At 46.5% G+C, this 22,682-nt stretch overlaps 6 protein-coding genes across 8 annotated transcripts; 4 read left to right on the plus strand and 2 right to left on the minus strand.

The window, feature by feature from the left end:
- Positions 1-2,887: 2,887 nt before the first annotated feature.
- On the plus strand, positions 2,888-9,356 carry LOC131291202 (progestin and adipoQ receptor family member 4). The gene is made up of 6 exons (XM_058320393.1): positions 2,888-3,161; positions 3,703-3,918; positions 5,072-5,175; positions 5,349-5,486; positions 7,974-8,114; positions 9,017-9,356. The coding sequence occupies exons 1-6, from the start codon at positions 2,888-2,890 to the stop codon at positions 9,122-9,124; spliced, it is 981 nt and encodes a 326-aa protein (XP_058176376.1). The 3' UTR covers positions 9,125-9,356.
- Positions 9,357-13,505: 4,149 nt separating this feature from the next.
- Positions 13,506-14,760, plus strand: LOC131290783 (probable cardiolipin synthase (CMP-forming)). Its single transcript, XM_058319957.1, has 2 exons — positions 13,506-14,408; positions 14,483-14,760. The coding sequence occupies exons 1-2, from the start codon at positions 13,569-13,571 to the stop codon at positions 14,729-14,731; spliced, it is 1,089 nt and encodes a 362-aa protein (XP_058175940.1). The 5' UTR covers positions 13,506-13,568; the 3' UTR covers positions 14,732-14,760.
- Positions 14,761-15,155: 395 nt separating this feature from the next.
- LOC131290864 (complex I intermediate-associated protein 30, mitochondrial) lies at positions 15,156-16,376 on the minus strand. 2 transcript variants are annotated; one of them, XM_058320050.1, is made up of 2 exons: positions 15,735-16,376; positions 15,156-15,660 (listed from the first exon to the last, which is right to left on the minus strand). In XM_058320050.1, the coding sequence occupies exons 1-2, from the start codon at positions 16,326-16,328 to the stop codon at positions 15,247-15,249; spliced, it is 1,008 nt and encodes a 335-aa protein (XP_058176033.1). In that variant the 5' UTR covers positions 16,329-16,376; the 3' UTR covers positions 15,156-15,246. The 2 variants fall into 2 exon arrangements, with proteins under 2 accessions (XP_058176033.1, XP_058176032.1); XM_058320049.1 differs by having other exon boundaries at positions 15,156-15,663.
- Positions 16,377-16,989: 613 nt separating this feature from the next.
- Positions 16,990-19,781, minus strand: LOC131290716 (serine-rich adhesin for platelets). Of its 2 annotated transcripts, XM_058319883.1 has the most exons (6): positions 19,626-19,781; positions 19,028-19,243; positions 18,889-18,946; positions 18,440-18,811; positions 18,203-18,358; positions 16,990-18,117 (listed from the first exon to the last, which is right to left on the minus strand). In XM_058319883.1, exons 1-6 carry the CDS (start codon positions 19,647-19,649, stop codon positions 17,948-17,950), a joined length of 996 nt encoding a protein of 331 aa, XP_058175866.1. In that variant the 5' UTR covers positions 19,650-19,781; the 3' UTR covers positions 16,990-17,947. The 2 variants fall into 2 exon arrangements, with proteins under 2 accessions (XP_058175866.1, XP_058175865.1); XM_058319882.1 differs by having other exon boundaries at positions 18,203-18,811.
- A 436-nt stretch (positions 19,782-20,217) lies between these two features.
- On the plus strand, positions 20,218-21,485 carry LOC131291467 (3'-5' exonuclease). The gene is made up of 2 exons (XM_058320684.1): positions 20,218-21,101; positions 21,255-21,485. Exons 1-2 carry the CDS (start codon positions 20,310-20,312, stop codon positions 21,483-21,485), a joined length of 1,023 nt encoding a protein of 340 aa, XP_058176667.1. The 5' UTR covers positions 20,218-20,309.
- Positions 21,356-22,437, plus strand: LOC131291468 (putative lipoyltransferase 2, mitochondrial). The gene has a single exon (XM_058320685.1). It carries the CDS (start codon positions 21,501-21,503, stop codon positions 22,224-22,226), a length of 726 nt encoding a protein of 241 aa, XP_058176668.1. The 5' UTR covers positions 21,356-21,500; the 3' UTR covers positions 22,227-22,437.
- The last annotated feature ends 245 nt before the right edge of the window (positions 22,438-22,682 follow it).

The following is a 22,682-nucleotide window of genomic DNA, read 5'->3' on the forward strand; positions in this document are numbered from 1 at the left end:
AGGGGGAAACGTCTGCGGAGCGGTTGGCACATGTGGTGTAATTATGTGTTGTGAAAACCACCACCAGAAACCTTGTAAACTTTCGCTGCACACTTCACCATCGACGTTGCGACTCGTGGGTTGGGTTCCGGGAATCGAAGGGGACGTCACTGGGGAGCTAGCGATTCTTACGTCGAACCAACATGGTTTCCGACAGCGACCAATTCCAAACATCAGCATATAGGATTCTAGGCGTTATATAGCTGGCAGCCTTGCGGTGTGAGTGTGTGTGCGATACAAACCCTCCAGGAAGCCTAACAAGAGACTTCCCTAGTTAAACTCCTACTACATTGTTTACCACAGTTGTGCTTGAAAGATTTAGTTACTCAAGGAGTCAAGGCAAACTCATCACAATATTCAAATCATTCGTTGGCCCAAAACCAGTGTTCCGCGCGAGGACCCCCCTGGGGTTCTGAATCGGTTTCGATTGCGCATAAATAAATGGTAAGCAGCCTCAGCATTGCAACGCGTTATGTAAAAGCTAGCGAGTGCTGTTTAATCGACCCATCCCAAATCAAATCAACATACCTGCCAAACCCCAAAAGCACACCGAGCGGCGTGACGGCAAAGGATTGGATGGTTCAATATTTTGCCAGCGTCCTAGGCCTTGCTGGGACTTCCTCATACGCCGCTCGGCGCTACCTTCCATCGGAGTACGCCTTGAGTGTGAAACGTGCGTGCTTCCGCCGTTTGACGTAGATTCCGCTCAAAAGTTGAACTAAAACAATTGGAAACGTGCAGGTAAAAATAAAACCCCGTCCCGCCCCGAGGAGCACCGTCGTCGATATAGACAATTGGGTTTTGTTGCGTGGTACTCAGGTACGTAATGTCATGGGCAGAGCACCGCGGTGCCCTGCGGTGACATCGCCAGTAGGTTCCATTACACACGCGAGCGTGCGTTGTGCATCGTGAACACGTGAGCGAAATGATGTCCTCGCCACCGCCACCTGTGTGTCCCTTCTGCCACGTCCTGTCACCTTCGTTATACACATACACACGCGAAGACACTCATTGTCGTCAGAGCAAACCACGGCGAAAAGCCGTTCGCCGCGTGCGGTGGCCAAAATTCGCGCTGACCTGTTCGCTGTCCTTTCGGGAACACGCGGACCACACACACACACACACACACACACGCACTGCGACTCAAAAGAAGCAACCAAAAAAAAAACTGCAATCCGTGGTCGGAACGTCGTCGTCGTCGGTTTCGGATCTATTTTAAAACCGTCGTGCCTTCCCGAAAAGGCACCCGACGGCTCGCTGAATCATCGCCATCTGCCGAAAGGGCGGGCGAGAGTATCGGGTTGGGAAGGAAGCGGGTTTGGGCGAAGGGGTTTTGGAACCAGTGTGGTTGTCCCAGATATTCGCCACCCCATTTACGAGCGCGTGTGTAACGTTGCTAAATGGGAGTGCATGCAACGGACTTTTAATGTCAACAGTGGGCTTCAGTTCGGTATTTTTCCGCGAGTCCGAACGGGGTGCAGCGGAACGGGGAAGCTGGACTCGGGGAAGCTGTGGGAAAGACATGTCACAGCTTTTACTGCTCCGCATGCTTGTTCGAAACTCCAAATACAGCGCACTGTACAGCGAGGACCTGAAATGGTTTGTGTGTCGTAGAAATAACATTGTTGAAAGTTGGAGCAAATTCCGTTTTCTTTTTTTTTTACAACGCCCTGCGAGCTGGATTGCAAAGGGGTTGACTAACCCTGGTTTTGCAAAACAAACTTGCAATCTTATTTATATTTCCTGTGCGAACCCCAAACACCGCTGATTGTGTCAATCTGCAACGTTAATCGCTCCAGGAGCGTGTTACTCGGGGTGCGAACCCCCGACAGCCGGTGTTGGAATGATTTAGAAACTGATGATGGTTGACGGCGGCCCCACAGCTGACCGCGGGGCCGGTATTTTTTTTTTTTTTTTTGCGCAAGGGGAAAGGGTTGCAATGATGTGGTATTCATCCGTTTGCAGCTAACAACGCGAGCATATTGCCCTCTATTTGTTCGTTCGGTACGCAGGAATATCTCACATTCGATTACATAAATAAACATGCAGGTGGCGGCATTCGTCGGGAAGCAGTAACGCCTCCGGGACGCGACGTGCGACGGCGGCACGAGGAGACGCGCTTAGACGAGAGAACCAACTAGCACGAGAGAAAAAGAGAGAGAGTGAGACAGAGCAAAGGGGATATAAAAGAGAAAGGAGCGAACAGCGAGTGTGACCGGTGAGAGTACTACCGTTTTGTGCTACTAATGGCAGCAGCCGCAGCTACTAACACTGGCTACTACTGATGCTGGTGCTCGGGGCTGACAGCCACTACTACCAGGGACTAGCCAGGTGCGGGTGCATTCGGTGTCTGAGCTGAGAACGGCGCCGTTTGGAAGCGGTCGGCAGGCCGTAATCTCGTACCCCTTGCGCCCCGGAGATACCCGGAGAGGCAGTGTCCGAGGCCGAACCCGGAGTGCGGGCACGGCTCTGCCGCTCTCTGCCTTGTGCTGGTGCTTACGGCATCGCCCACTCGGTGGCGCATGCTGCTGGCGGCGGCGATCTAGAACGCTCGACGCGGGTTTACCACTGCTCCGGCGCTGGTGTGCAGGATATCAGGTCCGGCCGCGTGCGACAGTTGCACTCCGAACGGCAGCCAGCGAGCGCGTACGGCCGTGCCTCAGTGTACAGTTCCTAGGGTTCGCTAGGATACCCGCGTATGCGAGTCGTGGGGAACCCTCTGCTATAGTGGTCAGATTCTCCAGCCAGCACACCGGAAGTACGTCACGGGAGACGCCAGACCTCCAGCTTCAGAAGCTCTTCCAACACGCCAAACACCGTGGAGCCGCCAGCGGTGGAACCGGTGGCGATGGCCCCGGACACAGTTGCGTCACCGTCAGCCGCCGACAGTCCCCAGCCCTCAGCCTGCAGCCAGCCAGCGGACACGCCGCAGCCCACGCTGGTGAAGCAGGTCCAGCGGATGCTGACACCGCCGGCCGACCTGCTCGAGTGGAAGGATATGCCGCAGCACCTGCAGTTCAACCCGTACGTGCTGACCGGCTACAGGCCTCTGCAGGGTGTCAAGGGTTGCCTCAGCAGTCTGTTCTACGTGCACAACGAAACCATCAATATTCTCACACACGGTAAGTACCTCCACCTCCGGAGCCTAATCTTCGGCGAAACGAGTTCTTCGAGTGATGACAGTAGACCAGGTCCCGGAACTCCCCCATCAAACGCCTTCGATCAACTCTACAATCAAACCCAACGCTGCTCAACTCCTCCGCCACTCAACCAACATCGACAGCAACCGATCAATTACAGCTAACCAAAGCGTGTTTACATGCTAGTTCACTTAGACCTTGCCTTCAAAGTGTGGAATTTGACGACGCGCGGTAACTTGAATGTCACACTATTTGTGGAACATCCCATCCGTGTTACCTGGTCTACCCGGTCGTGCGTCGCTTGTTCACGTCCCGGACCCAATGTTTACATTCCGTACGTTTCGCGCTCGAAAGGGATGCTGCAGCCTTCGATTTCGATGCTAGTTAAATGGCGGTAATTTCTACTTCTCCTCTAACCTTTCGCCTTCCCATTTTTTTTCTTGAATCTCGTTCTCGGTGTCTCGCATTTCCCGCGGCACAACCTGTCAACCTGTCGTCGTGCAACGCCGCCAATACCCGTAAGGCATTCCAATTGTTTACATCCTCGCAACAGTGCCGGCAATGATGCCATGGGAGAAAGACTATCGCTTTCTGTCGTGGTGTCATCTGGTCGGTTCCGTTGCACCGTGGTGCGGTAGCTTCGTCTATCACCTGTTCATGAACCTGGAGAACGGCGAGGGCATCTACTATCGTCTGCTGCAGCTGGACATGCTCGGCATCTGGATCAGCCAGAGCTTCGGTAAGCACCAACATGGCCGAACATGTGGATTTACCTCTTCGCTCCTCCTGCTCCTTCTCCTATTCCTTCCCAATCTGCCATCCACCTCAACCTCCCACTCTTTTGCCGCTCCTTCTCCCCTCAGAAGCGTTACTGTGCGTTACTTCTCGTAGGGCGCTGGTATAACCCATCTGTGTCCTGTGTTTGAGCAGAAGCACAACCCTACCGTGGCCGTGGCAGACAAACCGGTACCATAACAGTGTGTTCCTCGCCTGTGATTGTGCTCAAACTCAAATTGGTATGAACTAACTCACAGCTTACTTTCCTTGCTCCCTTCTGAACTAACCCCCTCATCATCTGTGCCATATGTGAGGTCCATTATTGAAATCAAAACCCCAAACATAATACTTTCCATTATAGCACTCTGATGACATACACAAGGCGGTGTGGGACTGCTTGTGTTGAACAACAAGCTTAACGTTATCTCTAGAAGGAACTCTCTCGATGTCAAGCTAATTAACACTAGAATAGATTGCTGCAGGACGCCATGTTCGAATTGCGGGTCAAATTGACCCCCGTTTATTCAAAGTGCTACAAAATCTTCTATTTTAAAGATCTATCCGATCCGTAAACAGTTGCCGTTTTGTACATTTATTTGCTATCGTGTAGCCAAACTCATATTTTATAAATAGTTTCACATTTTGCTATCAAAAATCCATCCAATCCATAAAAAAAACCGTCCAGTATTAAAAGAACATTTATATATGTACTTTTAGGCTCCATGAATAGAGTTATTTCCGAATGTAAACATATTTCAAACTATTAAAACCAAAAAGAAAACTTAAAAACGGTCAAATTGACAGCTGTTGTATTCTAGTGTAAAAACATTCACATGCCAATCTTTCGATTAGGTTTCGTTTTCGTTCAATGCTAAACAAGTTTTTATAGTGAATATAGCCAATGTCTTGTTTTCTAATAGTCTATAGCGCATATGACATATAGTAAATAACAAAGTATAATGTTAGTAGTTTTGAAGTCGCCTTCGAGAAATCGAGTGCCTGCAGCGTTTACACCTAATGGCTCGTGCGGCTTCGCCGAGTAGTGTTGTCCACTGGAACGCGAACAGAGGATGGCCTTTTTGACGGCGTTTCTATGGTATCTTTTTCGTCCGCAGGAGCGTTACCGATGGTAACGGCGACGGTGTACTGCCTGAGCTCACCACTGAAATGGCTACTCATTATATCCTACTCACTGCTGTGCATTTGGGGCCTGTATAAGGTACGTGTTTGTTGCGTGCGAGTTGTACGATGTAGTGCGGGGCCCGCCGGGCGAGCTGGCTGGAATCATCTCATGATCGGTCGGCTCGAGCCCGTCATGAGCTGATTTATTTTAACTTCGCCCTTTCCGTTCCGTTCCGCGCACCGCCCCCCACCGGAAACGCGGCTCCTCAGGCGATGACGGCTTCATCGCCCTGGCAGCGGAGGCTCTGTTTTCTGCTGCCGTTCAGCATGCGGATCATACTCACCTTGCTGCGAATCTCCAAGCTCGGCGGTGGAAATCCTTCCTCACTCACCCACGTCTTCCTGCAGGTACGTGTTTATGTTTATGTTTAGACTCTGTTGTGTTTCTCTCTTTCTACTGCCGTTCTTCAGTATCCTGTCGAACCAGCTTACTTATTATCGCTCCAAACGTGGCAAATGAAATTTAAAACCCCCATCTCTCCTCCTTCCCTACCCACCATACTCTCTTTTCCACCCTCCCCCCACAATCTGAGTGGATCACATTTTACATACATATTATCACCGACTTCGATTAGTTTCGTGACCTCCCTTCCCCGTGCGGTGCCCTAAATGATTAGTAATTCGAATTTAATTGCATAGCAATTCAATTTGTGTAGCCTCAACCATTAAATATTGAGTGTGTGTGTGTGTGTGTGTGTGAGTGTGCCTTTGTTTGGGTGTAATGCGCTCATAGGTACGAACGTACGTGCCAACGGACTTCGGTGAAGAGTGAAAATGAATTAATTTTGTATCAGCCACCCACCGCGTGTCCCATTTATCGTGTATCCACTACCCCCTCCCCCTCTCCTACTATATATTTCTTTTGTTTTTATTCTTCTGCTCGTCCAGCTTGGCCCATGTACGTTTGCAACTGGAAAATGGCTTCAATTGTTTTGTTTTCGTTTTCCGTCTCAATATGCTAACTGCGATCGAAACATCAACAGAATTAAAAAAAAGGTTTTAATTTTTAAAAACCACTGGGTGCCTCCATCGGTCGAGGTGAAGTACTGGGTGTCTCCATCGTACTGCGATATCGATCTGGTCCGTTGTCGCGCTTGTTAAAAAAGAAAAATGGGGAAAAAAACATTTAGTTTACAGTTTTAATAAAAAACCAACAAGCACATTTTTACGTTTGATCTACTAGCTGCTACAAAAAGGTCCACTATGGGACGGGAAAGGTGGTTGTCGAGGGGGGGGGGGGTGCAGGGCACACCCCTAGTGGATGGATGGTGTAAATAATAAATACTAATGATGGTGGTAATGCCGCTAGTCTGGAATGAAGGAGAGGGTGGTGGAAAATGTTGTCCAACGTACGCCAAAGGGTCGCTTGAGCATTAAAACCCTCCCGGCTCCTACCAAAGCCTACTGTTGTCCGCATCGGGTGCACAATCCAATCAAAGCTGACAGAGTGTGCACAGCGTAATGGAGTCCCGGTAGGGGAATGTGGGACAAGGTGTACCTTCCCGAGGTAAATGGCATATTTTGTGCTCAATTAGACACTCCTAAAATATATTACCCGATGGCATATGTTAATACATTTTACTTGAATTTCACTGGTCAACATGAATTTATAATAGAATTATATAAATTAAGCCTGAAATCATGTAAGATTTAAGAATTGAAGCTAAGACAGCCGAAGTTAGACTTTCAAAACATATTTTTCTTCCTCACCAATATAAAATGTTAGACATCTCATATGCATATCATATTGATAAAAAATTCTTTACAACAAAACGAATTTTCGTTGGTGTTGGAAACCATTTTAACTATATTGCTTGGAATTTTCACTTTGGTTTTGTATTCTAGGTGCTAGAAAACTACCAAAATAGTCCTAATTAAATTGTATTTGACGTGGTGCGGTCCACAGCGTCAATGTGGGCCATTTTACCATAATAATTAAAAAGCAGCGTAGAATAGAGTGCTCTTATAAAAATGTAATGTATCGTAACACTTGAAGAAATGAAGTATATAAGAGATGCTAGGGGATTGGTCTGAAGCGGTTTGGCGAAAGCTTTCGACAATAGACTGCGTGAAATGAATGTGTAATATTCGTTCCAAAAGGGTGCATATTGCCTCACCTTACCTTATTTGCCGCGCGTGGATATTGAAAAACCATAAATTAGTAACGAGCGTAATCGCACTCGAGGCGCTCAAGTGGACGCAACCGAAAATGGGGTTGGGGTAATGGCGAGTGCACGGGAGTGGACGGACGGAAGTAATCGATAGAGGTGACCGGCGCCACCCACCGAATCCAATAACCGTGCATCAGTCAACCTTGCAGTCATCTGTCACCATATCCTGATGGTGGACGGAGCAGAACGCACCGAGAACTTATGGCAAAGGGAGAAGGGTGGAAGCCCAACGAACGGCCTCAATGCAACCAACGTTGCACCCCGGTTGTACACGGTTGGCCATGAGTGAGCTTCACCCGCCCGACCAGCCACCGTTTTCCGCTGGGGTCTCCGGGTCGCTCGCGCTTGCGTTCGGATTTTTCCACACGTGCCGCAATTTCTATGACTTCGCGCGAACGGACAAACCGTTCCACAGACCCACACCCAAACCCAGCCGCGCTACAAGGACGCAAATCCGTCGAACCGGTTGCATCCCAACCAGCGGGTTTTTTGTGCATCGCCACGCGTGCCGTGCAATGTAGGAAAAACAAGAGGGGTTTATTATTCGCTACCGCCGAGTCATAACAGTTTTGTTCTTGTCGATTCTTTTTTTCTTTCTCTTTACCATCGGGACGACGATGGTGGACCGAACAACCGACGATCAACCCAACAACCTGGCGAGCAGGACGCCGTCTCGGCCGTGGGCGGAGTGATTGGAGCGATGCATATACCCGAGAAGTGGTTTCCCGGAAGTGTGGACATCTATCTGAACTCGCATAACATCATGCACGTGCTGGTGGTGGTGGCCGTCTACTCCATGCACCAGGTAGGTACAGTCGGCCGACACTCTCCCAAACCCAAACCACGATCGATAGGACCTCACCTTGCACGCCGACTTTCAAGGTGCCTCTCTGGGGGGATGGGTTTCGTGTGGCAAAATGGCCTGCACTGACCACACATGTCCTTGCATGCCACTTTTACAACCGACACACACAGGGTTCCTTCTTCCTACTACCGCTGACTGCACCGGAAGTGGGGCAAGGGGAATTAATTTCATTAGTACTGTTTTGTGACGGTTGAAAAAGCGCAATCCATGTGTTGGTTATGGCAAGAAGTTATGTAGAAGTTTCTGGTAGGTGGAAGAGATAAAGAGTGTATGTTCTAAACGTTAGTCAGAATGCAAAATCGAATGTTTCGTAGTGGCGTCTACAAGAGAAATAGTTTATATTTTCTAGACCTTTGTCAAGTAGCCATATCCAACGTTTTGTGGGAGGTACTGGAAGCAAGAGAAAAAGCTGTTATGCTCTAGACGTTAGCCACAATACTAAGCCTAACGTTTTGTAGGAGATTCCGGAAGCAGGAGAAAAAGTTTTTATGTTCTAGACGTTAGCCAGAATCCTAAGAACAAGGTTTTGTTGGATATTCTGGAAGCTAGAGAAAAATACTCTATGTTCTAGATCTTTGTAAGAATTCCAAAACCAACTGTTTGATGGAAATTCTGGATACAGGATTTAGATGAAAAGTGTATGTTCTGACCTTTGACCAAACAGCTAAATGTAGAGGTAGAGGTTCCTGGACGTTAGAGATAAAGAACATTTTACTGGAGGTTGTAGATGTAAGGGATTACGATTGTATGTTTTAGTTCTTAGACAGAATCTTAAAACCCAAACAGACCGGTCGGAGGCTCCCTACTTCAGGCATTGATCACATCAACCTTCCCATTTGCAGGCTACCATACGTGACATCGAGTGGATGCAACGGGCAGAATGCGGCGGACTCAACTACACGTCCACGGTGAACATAGACTCCATCAACGCGTCCCATCTCGAGCTATGACTTGCGCCACAAGCCCAACGGTGTACCAGCTGCGACTGCGTACGAGCACTTCCGGCCGGCGCCGGCGACGGATCATCCTTGCGGAAGGCCACGCCTGCACGCTTGGCAGGCTTTGTTGCATCCATTTCGCCGGCAGGTGGAGATGATACTATCCCAATTGTTTTACAGCGCCTTCGCTAAAACTAATTAGAGACCCGTCGTCGTCCGAAACAAAGCACGTAGGGAAACCATGGAAAAGATGTAGGGATACTGGCAACGCTGAACGAGCGATAGGGTGGAAGTCGGTCGGAATCGAATGGTAACAAAAAAAAAAAAAGCGAAACAAAACTAGGCAAGCTAAACTAACGGTCCTACCTCGACTATCGGGTGCGGAGTTCGTTCGGCAAGCGGCAGCTACAAGCAAGCCAGTAATGTCCACTATTATTGTAAAACTAATTAATTCAAACATGACGTTTTCTTACCGTTACCATATCTAACTACCGAAGAATCTAGAAATTAAATCTCCTCCGACAAAACAAAGCAAACAAACACAAAATGAACAACAACAAAAAGACAGGATTGGAGTAGGATTTCCCCTTCCTCCAAGCGAGTGTCCATGGTTGCAGCGAGTGGTCAATGTTTGGCATTGTACTATTGTGAAATTGGCAGGCATCATTATAGCACCACCGGTAGGAATGAAAAATGTTAGGCGAGTTTAGAAACTATAGCAATTCTTATCGTTTCTGACTCTCGTGGTCACTTTAAGATATCAGATAGAAAAGGATGCACCCTTTCGGAGCCAATGGCCACGAGCATTGAGGGCTAGCTGCTTGGGATATTCCAAGGCGGCCGAGTAATAAAGGCCCCGTAGAACCAACTCTTATAGCAAAATTTCTCGCTAAGCGAGGTACTACTATGTAACTTAACGTGGTGTATCGTACATTCTGGCGTGTACCTTACCCGAACACAGTAACTTAAAGACAAGAGAGGCAAACGAACAATCTATAACACACGGTTCCAAGCAATGGCAAACACGTTCGGGACATACCGAGGCTTCCCTTATTATATGAGTACCAGCCAACAATTAACCCTCTTCGGAGCACATATGGGACGTGCTGCGTTGGGGACGAACATCACAGCTGCATGGAGCTGCAACACCTGGCGCCTACAACAAGCATAACTCTAGCTCCAGCACCACCTCATCTCCAACTCAAACTCGCCCAAACCCCTGAGTATTCTTCCACAGGCGAAGCGTGTGGCAACCCGGAGAGCAGCGGAGAACACATAGTAGCACACTGGCGCGACTAGATCCGCTCCACCTCCGATCCCCAAAAGGCCTCAACCTGGAGCTCAATTGCTTTGTACGAAAATACCTGTCTTAAAAAGGCACCCGCTAGTTTATGGGTCGGCTAGTATTCCTATTAAATCTTCTTTACCGGTAGATAGATGAAAATGAGACAATTCTAGTTAATTATGTACACTTGGATGCATGCACTGTAAGCGTATATTTTTAAAATACTTTAGTCATCCGCTGCTACCAGAGCGAAATCAGCTTGATCAGGGTTGTAGGGTCTGGCAGTTGCAGGAAGTACCGGCCCAACCGGCCATCTCTGCCATAGCGTTCGCGAGCCTTTTCGAACAGTTGTGCTGTTTCCTCAACGTCATTACTTCGTTCTGGCATCGTTCTGTTCCGGATCGAACCAGCTTTCCTAATATGGCAGCCGATGCTTTTGTACAATCTTAGGCTAAGGACACCGGCAATTTGAAACTGGCAGCAAAACGAGCCCCCGCCACCCACGCAATGTATGCCCGGCTAGCCCATTTGTTTTTATTTGTATAAAAAAAGGCTTAGTTTTCCATTCACTCACTCTACTTAGAACTATTTACGAAAGGCTGTTTAAGTATTAATTTCCCTATTGCTCTAGTCGTAAGGATACCAAGACGCGAGGTGCAGCAAATCAGGAAGTAGTGTGTTTCATTGCGACGAACCTTCCCCTCTACTACCGACACTCTCCATGCGACATCGGCAGGCAGGGTTCTGAGTTACTTATTTTGCGATCCTCAACGGCATTGGAACAAAAAAAAAACAGTATCTGTGATCATTACGTTGTCGTGACTATCCGGCTGCACGCATCCTTCCATTCGCGTTGAGCTCTGCCTTCCGGTTGTTTTGTAACTTGGATTCACTTCTTGCTAGGATATGCGTTTACCGATGAGGTTTTGTTTCCATGCATGCCGATAAACAAATATCTAAAAACCAAAACCACAGATCCTAGCATATACCAGGAAACGAAGAGATTCTCACAGATCAAATTAGTTTACGGCGCCTTCATTCAACGCAAAGCTAACGCACGTGCACCGCTTCACACCATTAGGTATAACCGTACTCCATACTTTCTGAAATCAAAGCTTTATTAGCGATATATGTAGTAGAGAGCGAGCAATTTATTGTAGTCGGTAGCGTAGCCCTGCAGCTAAGCATGTACCGATTGAGGTGACAATAGACAAACCCCTAAGAGAGTGCTAGCTGATTCTGGATCTTGTACCATCTAACGGTGATATCCCCATGATCACAGACACCTCTGCAACCATTGATTTCTTCTTTATTTCGAAATGATGAACGAAACGCAAAATAAAAACCAAATCCATTACAACACTGCTGTGCAATGTGATATTATATTTTTCACGCTTTAAAGTGTTTAATAGGTTAACAAAAAAAAAACAAGTGTCCGGCTCTGGATATCGGTGCTCGATTCGCACGGGAACGATGCGAAAATGTGACGGTCGCAAAGGGGAACGACAGAAATGAAAGGACGCAGCAAGCAGTCGAACTACTAACACGAAATCAATTAAGCTGTACAATGCTTTCGGTGAACGATATCGAGCAATTCTTTGATATAGAATATTCCTACTTGAAACTCGACCACACCAGCGAAGCGAACGTTAAATAAAATTAGACAATTTGTTGCCCGAGCCCTTCCGCCTGGGTCGCCACAACGGCATAACTTTTCGAAACTGAAGTTTAACAAATCTCTGAGTACCGTACCGTTTGCTTCCTTAAGATGCTACCAGACACGAGCAATGCTTTCCATTGCATTATCTTGCAATTAGTCTAAGTGATCTCATGTCACTAGTTCGTTTTTAATATGCGAGTTTAATGCAAGCTAATCGCAACTGGACGCGGAGAAAGATTGCTAGCGCCTGTTCGCAACTTTGAACGTTATTTGTAGCGAAAAAAAAGTCCAGCAAAATAACTCATTGCATAGCTAAAGCTAATAAAAATGTATACATATGTTAAACCCAGACACGAACACACACATTGACACACCTAAAACAACAGGATAATTGTGCATTGACCAAAAACACTTTGTCAAGTTTGTTCTCAACTTGATCATGCGTACAGTATGTAATCTAACGGACTTATTTTAGTGAGTTTAGGAAAGAGATATCAATTGTAGAAAACTTCCATTGAAATAAAGCAATAATATATACAATGTACTTCACACTTGTGCTTTAGAATCTTCTCGTTCAAATATCATATGCATGTAAAAGCTACACATGCAGTAGGAGTCTACCCCTAAAAAGTGCATTAAGTTTTTACTTTAATTTAGACCGTAATGCCAGGTTCAATGCAATGCTGCAGGTACTCTAAGATCATTGACTTCCTAGTTCTTCTCCGAGCGTATTTTATGAAATTTTAAAATTGTAAAAATGTTGTAAATGTACCGTTGCATTTAAAATTGAACGAAACTTTTTTGATTTCTTTTCGCCGGGATTATCTCTGACAGCGATGAACTCATTGTCCTGCATGAACGCCCGGTATTCAATGAATTCGGATTGCTTGTGTCAAATCAGAGAAATAACCAAGGTATATTGAAAACAGGTAAGTTTCCAGCTAAAATTACTTCGATGTCCGTGAAACCAAACGGAATTTCAGCATTTTTTTCTAAAATTCCTTACCACTGATGATACTTTCATTTCTTCGAGCCCATGTTATCGAACTCAAATTTATCTATGTTTTTTAAAAATATGCCCACAGTGGCAGGGCGATGAACTGACCTCCTCTTAACGCACCGTGCAAATTACATAAATATCGTCGTCATAATAAAAACATTGCCGATCTCGCGAGGACGATACCGCAACAAAGCAAGTAATTAGTTTGACTGCTGCAGTTTTATTTTTTTTAATCAGTAAACTATTCCCCGGCTGATTGGTGCAGCCGGTGCATTACAATTTTGGAGTGGTAGAAATGGTGTCTCTCGTGGCCACTCTCAGCTACTGTCGCCGATCGCAGTGTTACGATCAAAAACGTTCCGCTTAGAGTTGAAAAAGCATCGTCGGTGCCCCCAACCACCGTCAGAAAAATCACAGCTTGGATACGGTGGTCATCTGTCCGCTAAAGCAAGGGCCGGTCTTAATAAGAATCCGAACTTACGTTGCCAGCCGTGCATCGAAATAAGAAACGATGCTTCTTAACGTACTCACTAACCACGCACTGCTGACAGGGGCAGCAGGTGGATCGTTAGGCACGATCGTACTGTATTCAGAAGCAAAATGGTTTCGCACACTTCCACAGTTGCTTTGTCAGGCTTACCACCAATCAACCGGTGGTAATGGACGGTGGAATATTGGTCGTAATTGTTCCACCGGCCGGTGCAGATCCGCGGGATCGTTGAGGAAGCCGAACGACACGGTCGCATGGTATGGGCATACGAACGCTGGAGGCAGCAAAGCGAGTGCGACGACCTACGCCCAACAGCGATGGTATACGTCCGACCTGAAAAAGAAACAGTCCCGCGGCTTAGCCGTCGAATCCGTCGAAGGCACAGAGCTGCTGCAAAACGTCCTGGAGAAGAACAAGCAGCTGCTGCAGGAGAAGCGAGATGGTCTGGTTCGTGACATCCGCGAGCGCAAAGACAAGGTGAAGGAGCGCGTCGAGGAGGTTATCGAGCGGGAGAATGTGGCTACCATACCGAATTTGCTGTGCATCGGACGCATCGTAGCCTCGCCCTACCTGGGGTACGTGATCGTGCAGGGGGACTTCCGGGTGGCAATGGGCATGCTGATTGTGGCGGGCCTCACCGATCTAGCAGACGGGTTGATAGCTCGCCACTGGCCCAACCAGGCCAGCCGGCTCGGCTCGTTTCTCGATCCGATGGCCGACAAGGTGCTGGTAGGCTCGCTCGTCATCGCCATGAGCTACATCGACCTGCTACCGCTCTGGCTAACGATGATGATTCTCTTCCGCGATGTGTTTCTCATCGGGGCCGGTTTTGTCATTCGTTACATCAGTCTACCACAGCCGGTAAGAAAAAAAAAACGCAACCCAAAATGTGTGATATCCTACTATTTAAACCTTCTCAAAACTTTTCCATGTAGCGCACCCTCTCGCGGTACTTTGACGTGACGCACGCAACCGCCCAGCTAGCGCCGACCTTCGTCAGCAAACTTAACACTGCCGTTCAGCTCGTCACGGTCGCCGTGACGCTAGGAGCACCCATCTTTGGCTACGTCGATCACGCCTATCTTCATGGGCTATGGTATGCGACCGGGTTCACCACCATCGCAGCGGCCGCCAGCTACCTCACCAACAAGGACACCTACAAAATACTGCGCAAGAAGTCGTAGCGTTGAAACCAAATTGCCCGCCAAACGATGAAAGCATGCACCGCTCCCATTTGACCCCACCACACTGTCCACGGTCAACCAGTCATTTTCCAACACCGATTAACCCGTTTTTCCGTTGATAATGTTCCCGAACACGTGAAATGTTTTTTTTTTTTCTATTATAATTTTGTTTATAACTATACAAAACATGTTTTTAGATTGTTTGACATGGAATTCATGTGAAATAATGTGTACAATTTTCCATTGAAAGAAAAAGAATTTTGAAATTGAGCTTGTAGGAGGAAGTCAATTCTTACGCTACCTTTTTACTTTCAAGCATTTTTCCATGCATTATTTACCCAAACGTATAACAGCAACAGCGAAAGATGTTTTAAAGAGAATAATTTAAAAATCCACATAAACGAAACAAGTTCTAGCTTTATTTACACGTTACGGTGAGGAAATGAGAGAATGGAACGGGGTTAGGTGGATCCATTCACTAGTTACGAAACAGGTCGTGGTCTAAGCACGCTGGCCTACGTAGCCACAATGTACTTCGGTTGGCGGTACATTTCGTAGGCAAATTCTTCCTGGTGCGATGGGTCAAACTCGAGACCGATGTAGTCGAACTCGAGCCGAAAGCTACCCTCGTGGCCACCACGTGATCCAACGGAGAAGCCGACGTTGGTGATCCGGTTGAGCGGGACCGGGCCTTGCTGATCCTGGACACGCCCCTTCGAGGCGAGGAAAAATTTCGAGAACGGTATCTTTGCAATCTGCCAGTGCGGACCGCCGCGTGTGTACAGCACGTAGTGGTAGATATCGTTCCAGAGGATGTCGTAATAGCCCTCCGCGGCTAGATTGATCAGATACGATCTGCCATCGCCGCGTACCTTCAGCACGAGCGTGTTGTACTGGCTCCAGTCGTAGAACGCATCCCGTTTGAATGACTTCTGTGGGATGGGGAAAAGAAAACAAATTAATGATTTGTTGGTAGTTGGTCAAACTGACCCACACTTCTTACCCGCACCCGGAGACTTTTAATGTTGGCGTAACCGGCACGCTTGATACGGCCGTCCTTGGGAACGCGTGACTCGAGCGTACCATGAAACAGGCCGTGTCCAGCTGGACTACGCTCTAGCGATGCCGTCGAGTAGCCCTCGTTGTGGTCGCGATCCGTCGTTACTACCCAGCGGTCGAGATCCTTATCGGTCTCGAAACCGAACACCATGTCAATTTCGCCCGGCCGAAACACGACTAGCGGGTCACTCTCGATCCGTTCCTTCCACTCCTGATGAAACAGGGCCAGCTCGGTCTTCAGCTCTTTCAGCCCGTTAACAATGTGCTCCTTGACGGACAGGCGCTGGCCGGTTTGATAACCACCCTTTCGGTGCCGCTCCCAGAACAGTCCGCTAGCCAGCACGGTCGGTCGGATTAGGTCGGTGGAGTTGAGCTGGCGCAGCAGGAGCCTATCTTCCTCGGCGTGTCGGTAAATATTTGGAGCGGACCGATGCTGCAGTGTATGCATTTGTCTCACCAACGTCCCACATCTGCTGGGGATCGTAGTGGCCCGGCCGAAAAAGCAGAGCTGACGATGAAGCTGGCACGAACGCATCATGGTTACTATTTGTGTACTTTACTGCCAACTTTTATCAAATTATTTCAACTGCTATAATCACACTAAACATGCTAACAGCTGGACTAGTCCAGCAACTCTTGCCGGCTGTGTTGTTGTGATGATATGCTTGACGTAAACAAACCATTGTCATACGTTCTGTGCGCAAGAAATGCTACTTGAACATGGGGTATGTTGTATACCCAGACTACTCAACGGTTAAAAATTCAATTGCATATGCATAAAACATATGTTTTAAGCATGAAAAACATGTAGGAATATGTTAGCCATTTTCACCTGCACATCTTGCTAATGCTAAATTCTTTAAGCAAACTATCCAAAATGCAATTACACGAATACAATTAATCGATGTTAACGAAATTTCTTTGTTAATCTTTTTCCAAATCCTTTGAATATACATGTGAGTTGGTTAAAAAAATATAAAGAATCCGGAAATCCTTTGGTGAGAAAAGGTACTTTTAACGAAGCCCAAGCACACGATAAAAGATTTATATTCGTTTGATCGGGCTCTGATCTTGTATACTCTGAGAGCAGCAAGTAATATAATTATCCGTAGAACATAGAACAAATAAACATTTTATGCGTTATTTCTCAACTATTAGCGCCTTTCATTCGACGACTAAAAAGGTTGTTATTTTGTTAATTTTTATTCATCTCCATCCATTATTTCAGTTATACAATGGTGACTAGTGTCCAATATATGATAAGAACATCGTTTTTCTTTTTCTCAAGAACAAATACGCATTCTTACTTTTCTAAAAAAAATATAAAATATTGTTCACACAGATACTGTAATATCTTTCACCGCTCGTCTTTAAGTTCTCTATCATCTACACTGACAGAATGTTACCGTTCCAGGTGCAGCAAGCCCTTTAGCACTGCTTCCCGGCAAAGGTTAAGGGCATGTACGTAAGTCTATCAAAAGATCTCATACGATCGGATGGAAACGTAAACCATGATTCGTGTTCGCAGCAGTTGCCATTCCATATTTATCTAGGTCTCTAAATTGGATCTACTTTGTTCCCTTCATCTAATTGATTTTCATCGCAACTGGAAATCAAAAGGCTGCCGTCCTCCTTTCGTATGCCATCAGAAAATGAATTTCTTTTTCGTTCTGTAGTGAACGTAAAAGAGTGTACCGTAAGGAATGTTTCGACAGTGGACGAATTTGAAGCATAATCACCGAAGCTATGTAAGTAACATTGGGCAACAAAACTATTTGTTAAGATATAAATATGTCAGCATGTTAGGCAATAAATTACTGTTCTAACTCATAACTGCCAAACCTGCATGAAACACTTTCCAATTTTAGGCAACCATTTCGCTAATTGTGAAACTTAAATTTCGTTATGGTTTTACAGTTTAATTTACTAGAGTTTGTAGAAACTATTTTCTTTGGTTGTACTTTAAAAGTAGACTATGCAATGGTAGAATACCAATGACTAGAAAAAAGGGCATTAAAATGCTATCGACAATAACATAATTCTGTCTGACACACACGTGAGATAAACAGCGTTAAATATTCATTTGAAACCCTCTAATGAAAGCAATGCTTCAGAAGGGAGTTAGTAAGTCTATATGTTGGAATTATTTCTGAAAAATCAGTTGCTGGTACCCTTCGATGGTATTACTTTCGAGCGCAGCATTGCAACCAGCTTCGAAGCCAGTACCGAAGCAGACGCCAGATTTGAATGAGCTACCGGTTTTGCAACCAAGGCCTTAGTCACCGGATCCTGCGGCGAGCTGCTGTGTTCCGCTGAACCTGCACAATCTGAAGAAAACAGGTTAGAAATGTAAAGGAACATTAAAATGACAAATACAACAAAGTATATGTAAGACTCGTCATATATCCTTACCGTTTGAAGTTTCATCTTCTTCTATGTTTAGGTTGGAAATATCGGATAGTGTGAGATCTTTTTCTTCGTCCTCCAATAGCAAACTCGAATACGATTGTGATGTGTTGTTGTCGCTGAGTGATTGCGAAGCAGCCACAAGGGCACCACCGTCGCCCTCTGCAGGTAGACTGCGGCCCGAAAAAGATTGCGACGAGTGGGTGTGCTCCGGAGAAGTTATTGCCAATGCCGGTTTCCAACCCAGCTGGGCTTGTTCGTCCGGGCCTGCGTCGCCATCCTCCCCATCACCATCATGACCGGCAATGGATATGGAATCGGGTAGCGAGCAACATGCCTCGGATGAGTCGTCGCTTTCACTGCTGCATACCATAATCACTTCATCGAGCTCGTTGTTATCGCACTCAGAAGAGGATGAAGATGAGCTGGATGAGCGGGACGGTGCCGAGGACGACGACGCCGATGACGCAAACGAGGCGAGCGGCGAGCTGTAGTTGAAGTTGTAATTCTCATCGCTTTCACCCGAAAGTTCTTGATTTTGTACCTCATTGATTTTGGACAGGATATGGGGGTAAAAGTCGCGCGCTGTCGTATTGTTGGGCTCGTATTGTAGTACTGTAGAATGGACAAACATTGAATATCAGCGACAACTTTAACAGGATATGCTACGACTATGCTGATATGTTACTTACTTTGTTTGCAGTATTTCAGTGCGTTTATGTAGTCTCGAATCATGATCGCAGAGAGGAACTGTAAAATAAAGCAAATGAAATGAGCCACATTTTAGACTAGCAATGCCAGCATGCCAAAGAGTGAAAAAATATCTTTTACTTCCGCCAACAGTTCCGTCGGAGCTGATATGCTTTCGTCCGCATCCGTATATTCAGAAAGGCTCTGACTAAGGTCATCGTTCGACGGCGAGTGCAGCATGGACGCCAAATCGGTGGAATTGGAAGCAATCCCGCTGACGACGTTGTCGTCATCTTCCCCGGATCCAGACTGTTTGCTAATGCTTACGGTGTTTCCGTTGGTATCATCCAGAAAAGCCTACGGCGAAAAAGAAAACACGCACATAAAATTAATTAACCATTATTGATTAATGGCGTATCGCGTAATTTTGGTTTGTTTGTATTGTTATTGATAATATAGTAGTACTATTAACCATTTTCCCTAGGGATTTCTGCGGTTGCCTGTGAGATTTTTTCCGCACTACTTGCATGTCGTTCTTATGAAGAAAAACGGATGTTGGTGTTGTAGAAGATACATCGACCAGTGGAAAATACACAATATGCTACCCGAAACCGTGGTGTTGGCATTAGATGTTGACAACAAAACAAATAATTGTTTACTTCGCGCAAACAAACAACTACGCAACACACCCGAAGCAAATGGTCGAAAACCAATCGATAGCAACCTATCGGGGCCTTACCATTTTACTGTAAAAGCCTGACATCGCACACAGCACATTGATGTAATGTATAAACCAATGTTTGTTAAAGCATAATGCGAACCGTGATTTCCACCTCAAACGTTGTCGTTGGCGAAAGAAAACTGCAATCGAAGTTAACTAGGTTTGTTCACCCACCAGCCTCCATCGGGCAGAGTTTCTGTTTTAAAACGAAAACAAAATAAAAGTGCCTACTGAAATTTGGAGCTGTCATAGCAATCGTGTGCCTTGGTCAGTTTGGCAGTCTATATCGATACCGGAGACTAAATGGCTACCAATTGGAGTCTTTAATCGTTACGATTTGCTTATGGTTAATTTTTGTATGTTCACTTTGGTGCACATTTAGAAATAAATTGTGAAATAAAATAATTTCGATTCTTTTTGACGAATTAACCTTGACGTATAGCTTATCTATACGCATCTTGACTCATGACGTCCTACGTCATTTTTGTTTTAACTGAATTTTGGCGCAAAACAATAGTTCTTTTTACGCTGGCCGTCGGCAACCGTTTTTGTGTGCATTTTGCGTTCCACAATCATTGTAATTATTGTTTTGTAAGTTATTTTTCACCTCAACTATTGAGTCATACATATTTAAACATAAGCACTAGCGATTAGTGATATCGTACAACACCCATTTGCTTTAGTAAAGATAGGGTTAGTGAAATGTCCAAAAGAACATTACCACTCTGGATGATGGCCCAACGTAAGCCCATACCGAAGCCAGAATCTCGAACGGATGAAAATCACAGTGAAAATAAGCCACCGTTCTCGGAGACGAGTCCGTCACTCGAAACGAATTCCAACGATGGACCGAAGGACGAACCACCGAAGCGGCGCCTTCGAAGCAACTATACATTTCCATCGGCGGAGAAACAACCGGATATGAAGATCGAATATCTTCCGTTTGCGGAATACCACGGTGTGATCGAATACTACACCACCATGCACGATATAGCCTTCTGTTGCCACCAACTGTTGCAGTGGGTACACAGTCAGTTGAGTGATTCCGCTGCAAGCATACCGATAGCATTCGATTTGGAGTGGCGATTCAGCTTCCGGACTGGACCGGGTAAAACAGCGCTGATGCAGCTATGTGCCACCACCGACCGCTGCGTGCTGCTGCAATTGTCGTGCCTGAAGCGACTGCCTTTGGCCCTGCTGGAGCTCCTCTACCATCCGAGGGTGGTGCTGCACGGAGTGTGCATCAAGAACGACATGCGCAAGCTAGCGCGCGACTTCCCGGAGGTGGACGGAGATCGGTTGATTTCTAAATGCTGCGACCTTGGCCAGTGGTACAATACGCTGCATGACTCCACTGGTAGGTGGAGTATGGAGCGGCTTGTGCAAGCCGTCTTGAGGCAGCGCATCAACAAAAACAATGCGGTGCGCATGAGCCGATGGGACGTGCTACCGTTGAGTGAAGATCAGAAGTTGTATGCAGCAATGGATGTTTATGTAAGATATATCACTGCTTTATTTATTTGTTGTTTCGCTCCATACACTCTCTGATCAAACGTCAACCGACAACGTAAAATGTTGTGATTACAAGCGTTGTTGTTTTTTTGTTTTCTACTGTTGTCTAACGATGTTCTCAATTAATTATTACAGATAACGCAGCAACTGTACCTCAAGCTGACAGAGAAGCAGCAGCAGCAGCTAGCGGAGCAGGAAGTGGATGCGCAATTGGAGCAGCAACTGATAGTAACTCCATCGGTATCGATCGACGTGTTGCCTGCTAAGTGTTTGCCACCAAACTCCGCTCAACAGGACACAAACCACAAACTGCCAGCTGACAAAAGTGCACACGAATACGAGGAAACAGCAAAGCGGCAGCATTAGCTGCTTTCCACACGGATGACACGGTTCGTGCACGTGCTGCACGCCGGCAGGCTCGACTACCGGCGGGCTCTGCAGTTGCAGCGTGCCGTCGCCAGCTTGGTGCACCAAACGAACAATCCTCCAGACGCACACCGGCAGCAGCAGTGGAGTAGCTGCCGCAATGTACTCATAACAACGGAACACGATCCAGTGTACACGATTGGGATTCGCACGCACGGCTATGATTCGGCCGAGGAAGGCCGCCTGCGAGCACTAGGGGCCGACTTCGTGCGCACGAACCGGGGTGGCCTCATCACGTTCCACGGTACCGGGCAGCTAGTTGCCTATCCGATACTCAATCTGAAGCTTTTCCAACCTAGTGTTCGTTGGTACGTGTGTCACCTGGAGCGGTCGATTATCGAGCTGTGCCGGCGGTTCGGCCTGCAGGCACAAACCACTCCCGATACGGGCGTCTGGATCGAGGATAGGAAAATCTGTGCCATCGGCATACACGCCAGTCGGTACGTGACAACGCACGGGCTTGCGCTGAACTGCAATACTGATCTGGAATGGTTCCGACACATCGTACCCTGCGGACTGGCCGGTAAATCTGTAACCTCGTTGGACGCCGAGCTTAAGCGACCGGACCTTACCATAGACGCAGTTATGCCTGAATTTCTTTCAAGCTTCCGCGACACGCTGGAATGTGATCTGGTACCGATGGATGATGAACTACGCCTGCAACTGTTGCGTGAATGTTAGACCCTAGGAATGTGAGCAAATTTAACCAGTTAGTGTAATCGTTAACAATACCGTGCCGTGAGAAATGGAATCTGTATAATTTGCCATTTTTACTAATTTTATTATTGAATAGTAGTAACACTAACAAACAAACACAATCTTTTCTCAGGAAGCATGAAGGCAAATTATGTTGGTTGTGTCGTTCCGTTATACACATTGTTTGCCGTATGTTGAAAGAGAAGAATGTTATGCGTTTAAGAACAAACCAAGATCTAACAAATAAAATGTGACCAAGCACAGATAAAGAACACAAGCAGTAACAAATATAAAATAAACAGTTCTGGAAGAAATGAATCAACATACCTATTTGGTGTCCGCCGTTTAATTTTATTCGTCGTAAAATATGAAAAAATCAACCAATTTAAAAGAATCTCCCATAAGGGAGAAATAATTCAAACGACTTAATTCATGTCGTTT

The sequence above is a fragment of the Anopheles ziemanni genome, chromosome X (genome assembly GCF_943734765.1).
Source record: "Anopheles ziemanni chromosome X, idAnoZiCoDA_A2_x.2, whole genome shotgun sequence".
NCBI classification, from domain to species: domain Eukaryota; kingdom Metazoa; phylum Arthropoda; class Insecta; order Diptera; family Culicidae; genus Anopheles; species Anopheles ziemanni.

Coding starts and splice junctions, on each gene's coding strand:
- LOC131291467 (XM_058320684.1), top strand. CDS start 20,310: ATGTCCAAAAGAACATTACCACTCTGGATGATGGCCCAACGTAAGCCC. Junction 21,102..21,254: donor ATGCAGCAATGGATGTTTAT/GTAAGATATATC, acceptor TAATTATTACAG/ATAACGCAGCAACTGTACCT.
- LOC131291468 (XM_058320685.1), top strand. CDS start 21,501: ATGACACGGTTCGTGCACGTGCTGCACGCCGGCAGGCTCGACTACCGG.
- LOC131291202 (XM_058320393.1), top strand. CDS start 2,888: ATGGCCCCGGACACAGTTGCGTCACCGTCAGCCGCCGACAGTCCCCAG. Junction 5,487..7,973: donor TCACCCACGTCTTCCTGCAG/GTACGTGTTTAT, acceptor CCTGGCGAGCAG/GACGCCGTCTCGGCCGTGGG. Junction 8,115..9,016: donor CCGTCTACTCCATGCACCAG/GTAGGTACAGTC, acceptor TCCCATTTGCAG/GCTACCATACGTGACATCGA.
- LOC131290716 (XM_058319882.1), bottom strand. CDS start 19,649: ATGTCAGGCTTTTACAGTAAAATG. Junction 18,812..18,888: donor ACTGAAATACTGCAAACAAA/GTAAGTAACATA, acceptor TCCATTCTACAG/TACTACAATACGAGCCCAAC. Junction 18,118..18,202: donor AGAAGATGAAACTTCAAACG/GTAAGGATATAT, acceptor TGTTTTCTTCAG/ATTGTGCAGGTTCAGCGGAA.
- LOC131290783 (XM_058319957.1), top strand. CDS start 13,569: ATGCTTCTTAACGTACTCACTAACCACGCACTGCTGACAGGGGCAGCA. Junction 14,409..14,482: donor ACATCAGTCTACCACAGCCG/GTAAGAAAAAAA, acceptor TTTTCCATGTAG/CGCACCCTCTCGCGGTACTT.
- LOC131290864 (XM_058320049.1), bottom strand. CDS start 16,328: ATGATGCGTTCGTGCCAGCTTCATCGTCAGCTCTGCTTTTTCGGCCGG. Junction 15,664..15,734: donor TTAAAAGTCTCCGGGTGCGG/GTAAGAAGTGTG, acceptor CCCATCCCACAG/AAGTCATTCAAACGGGATGC.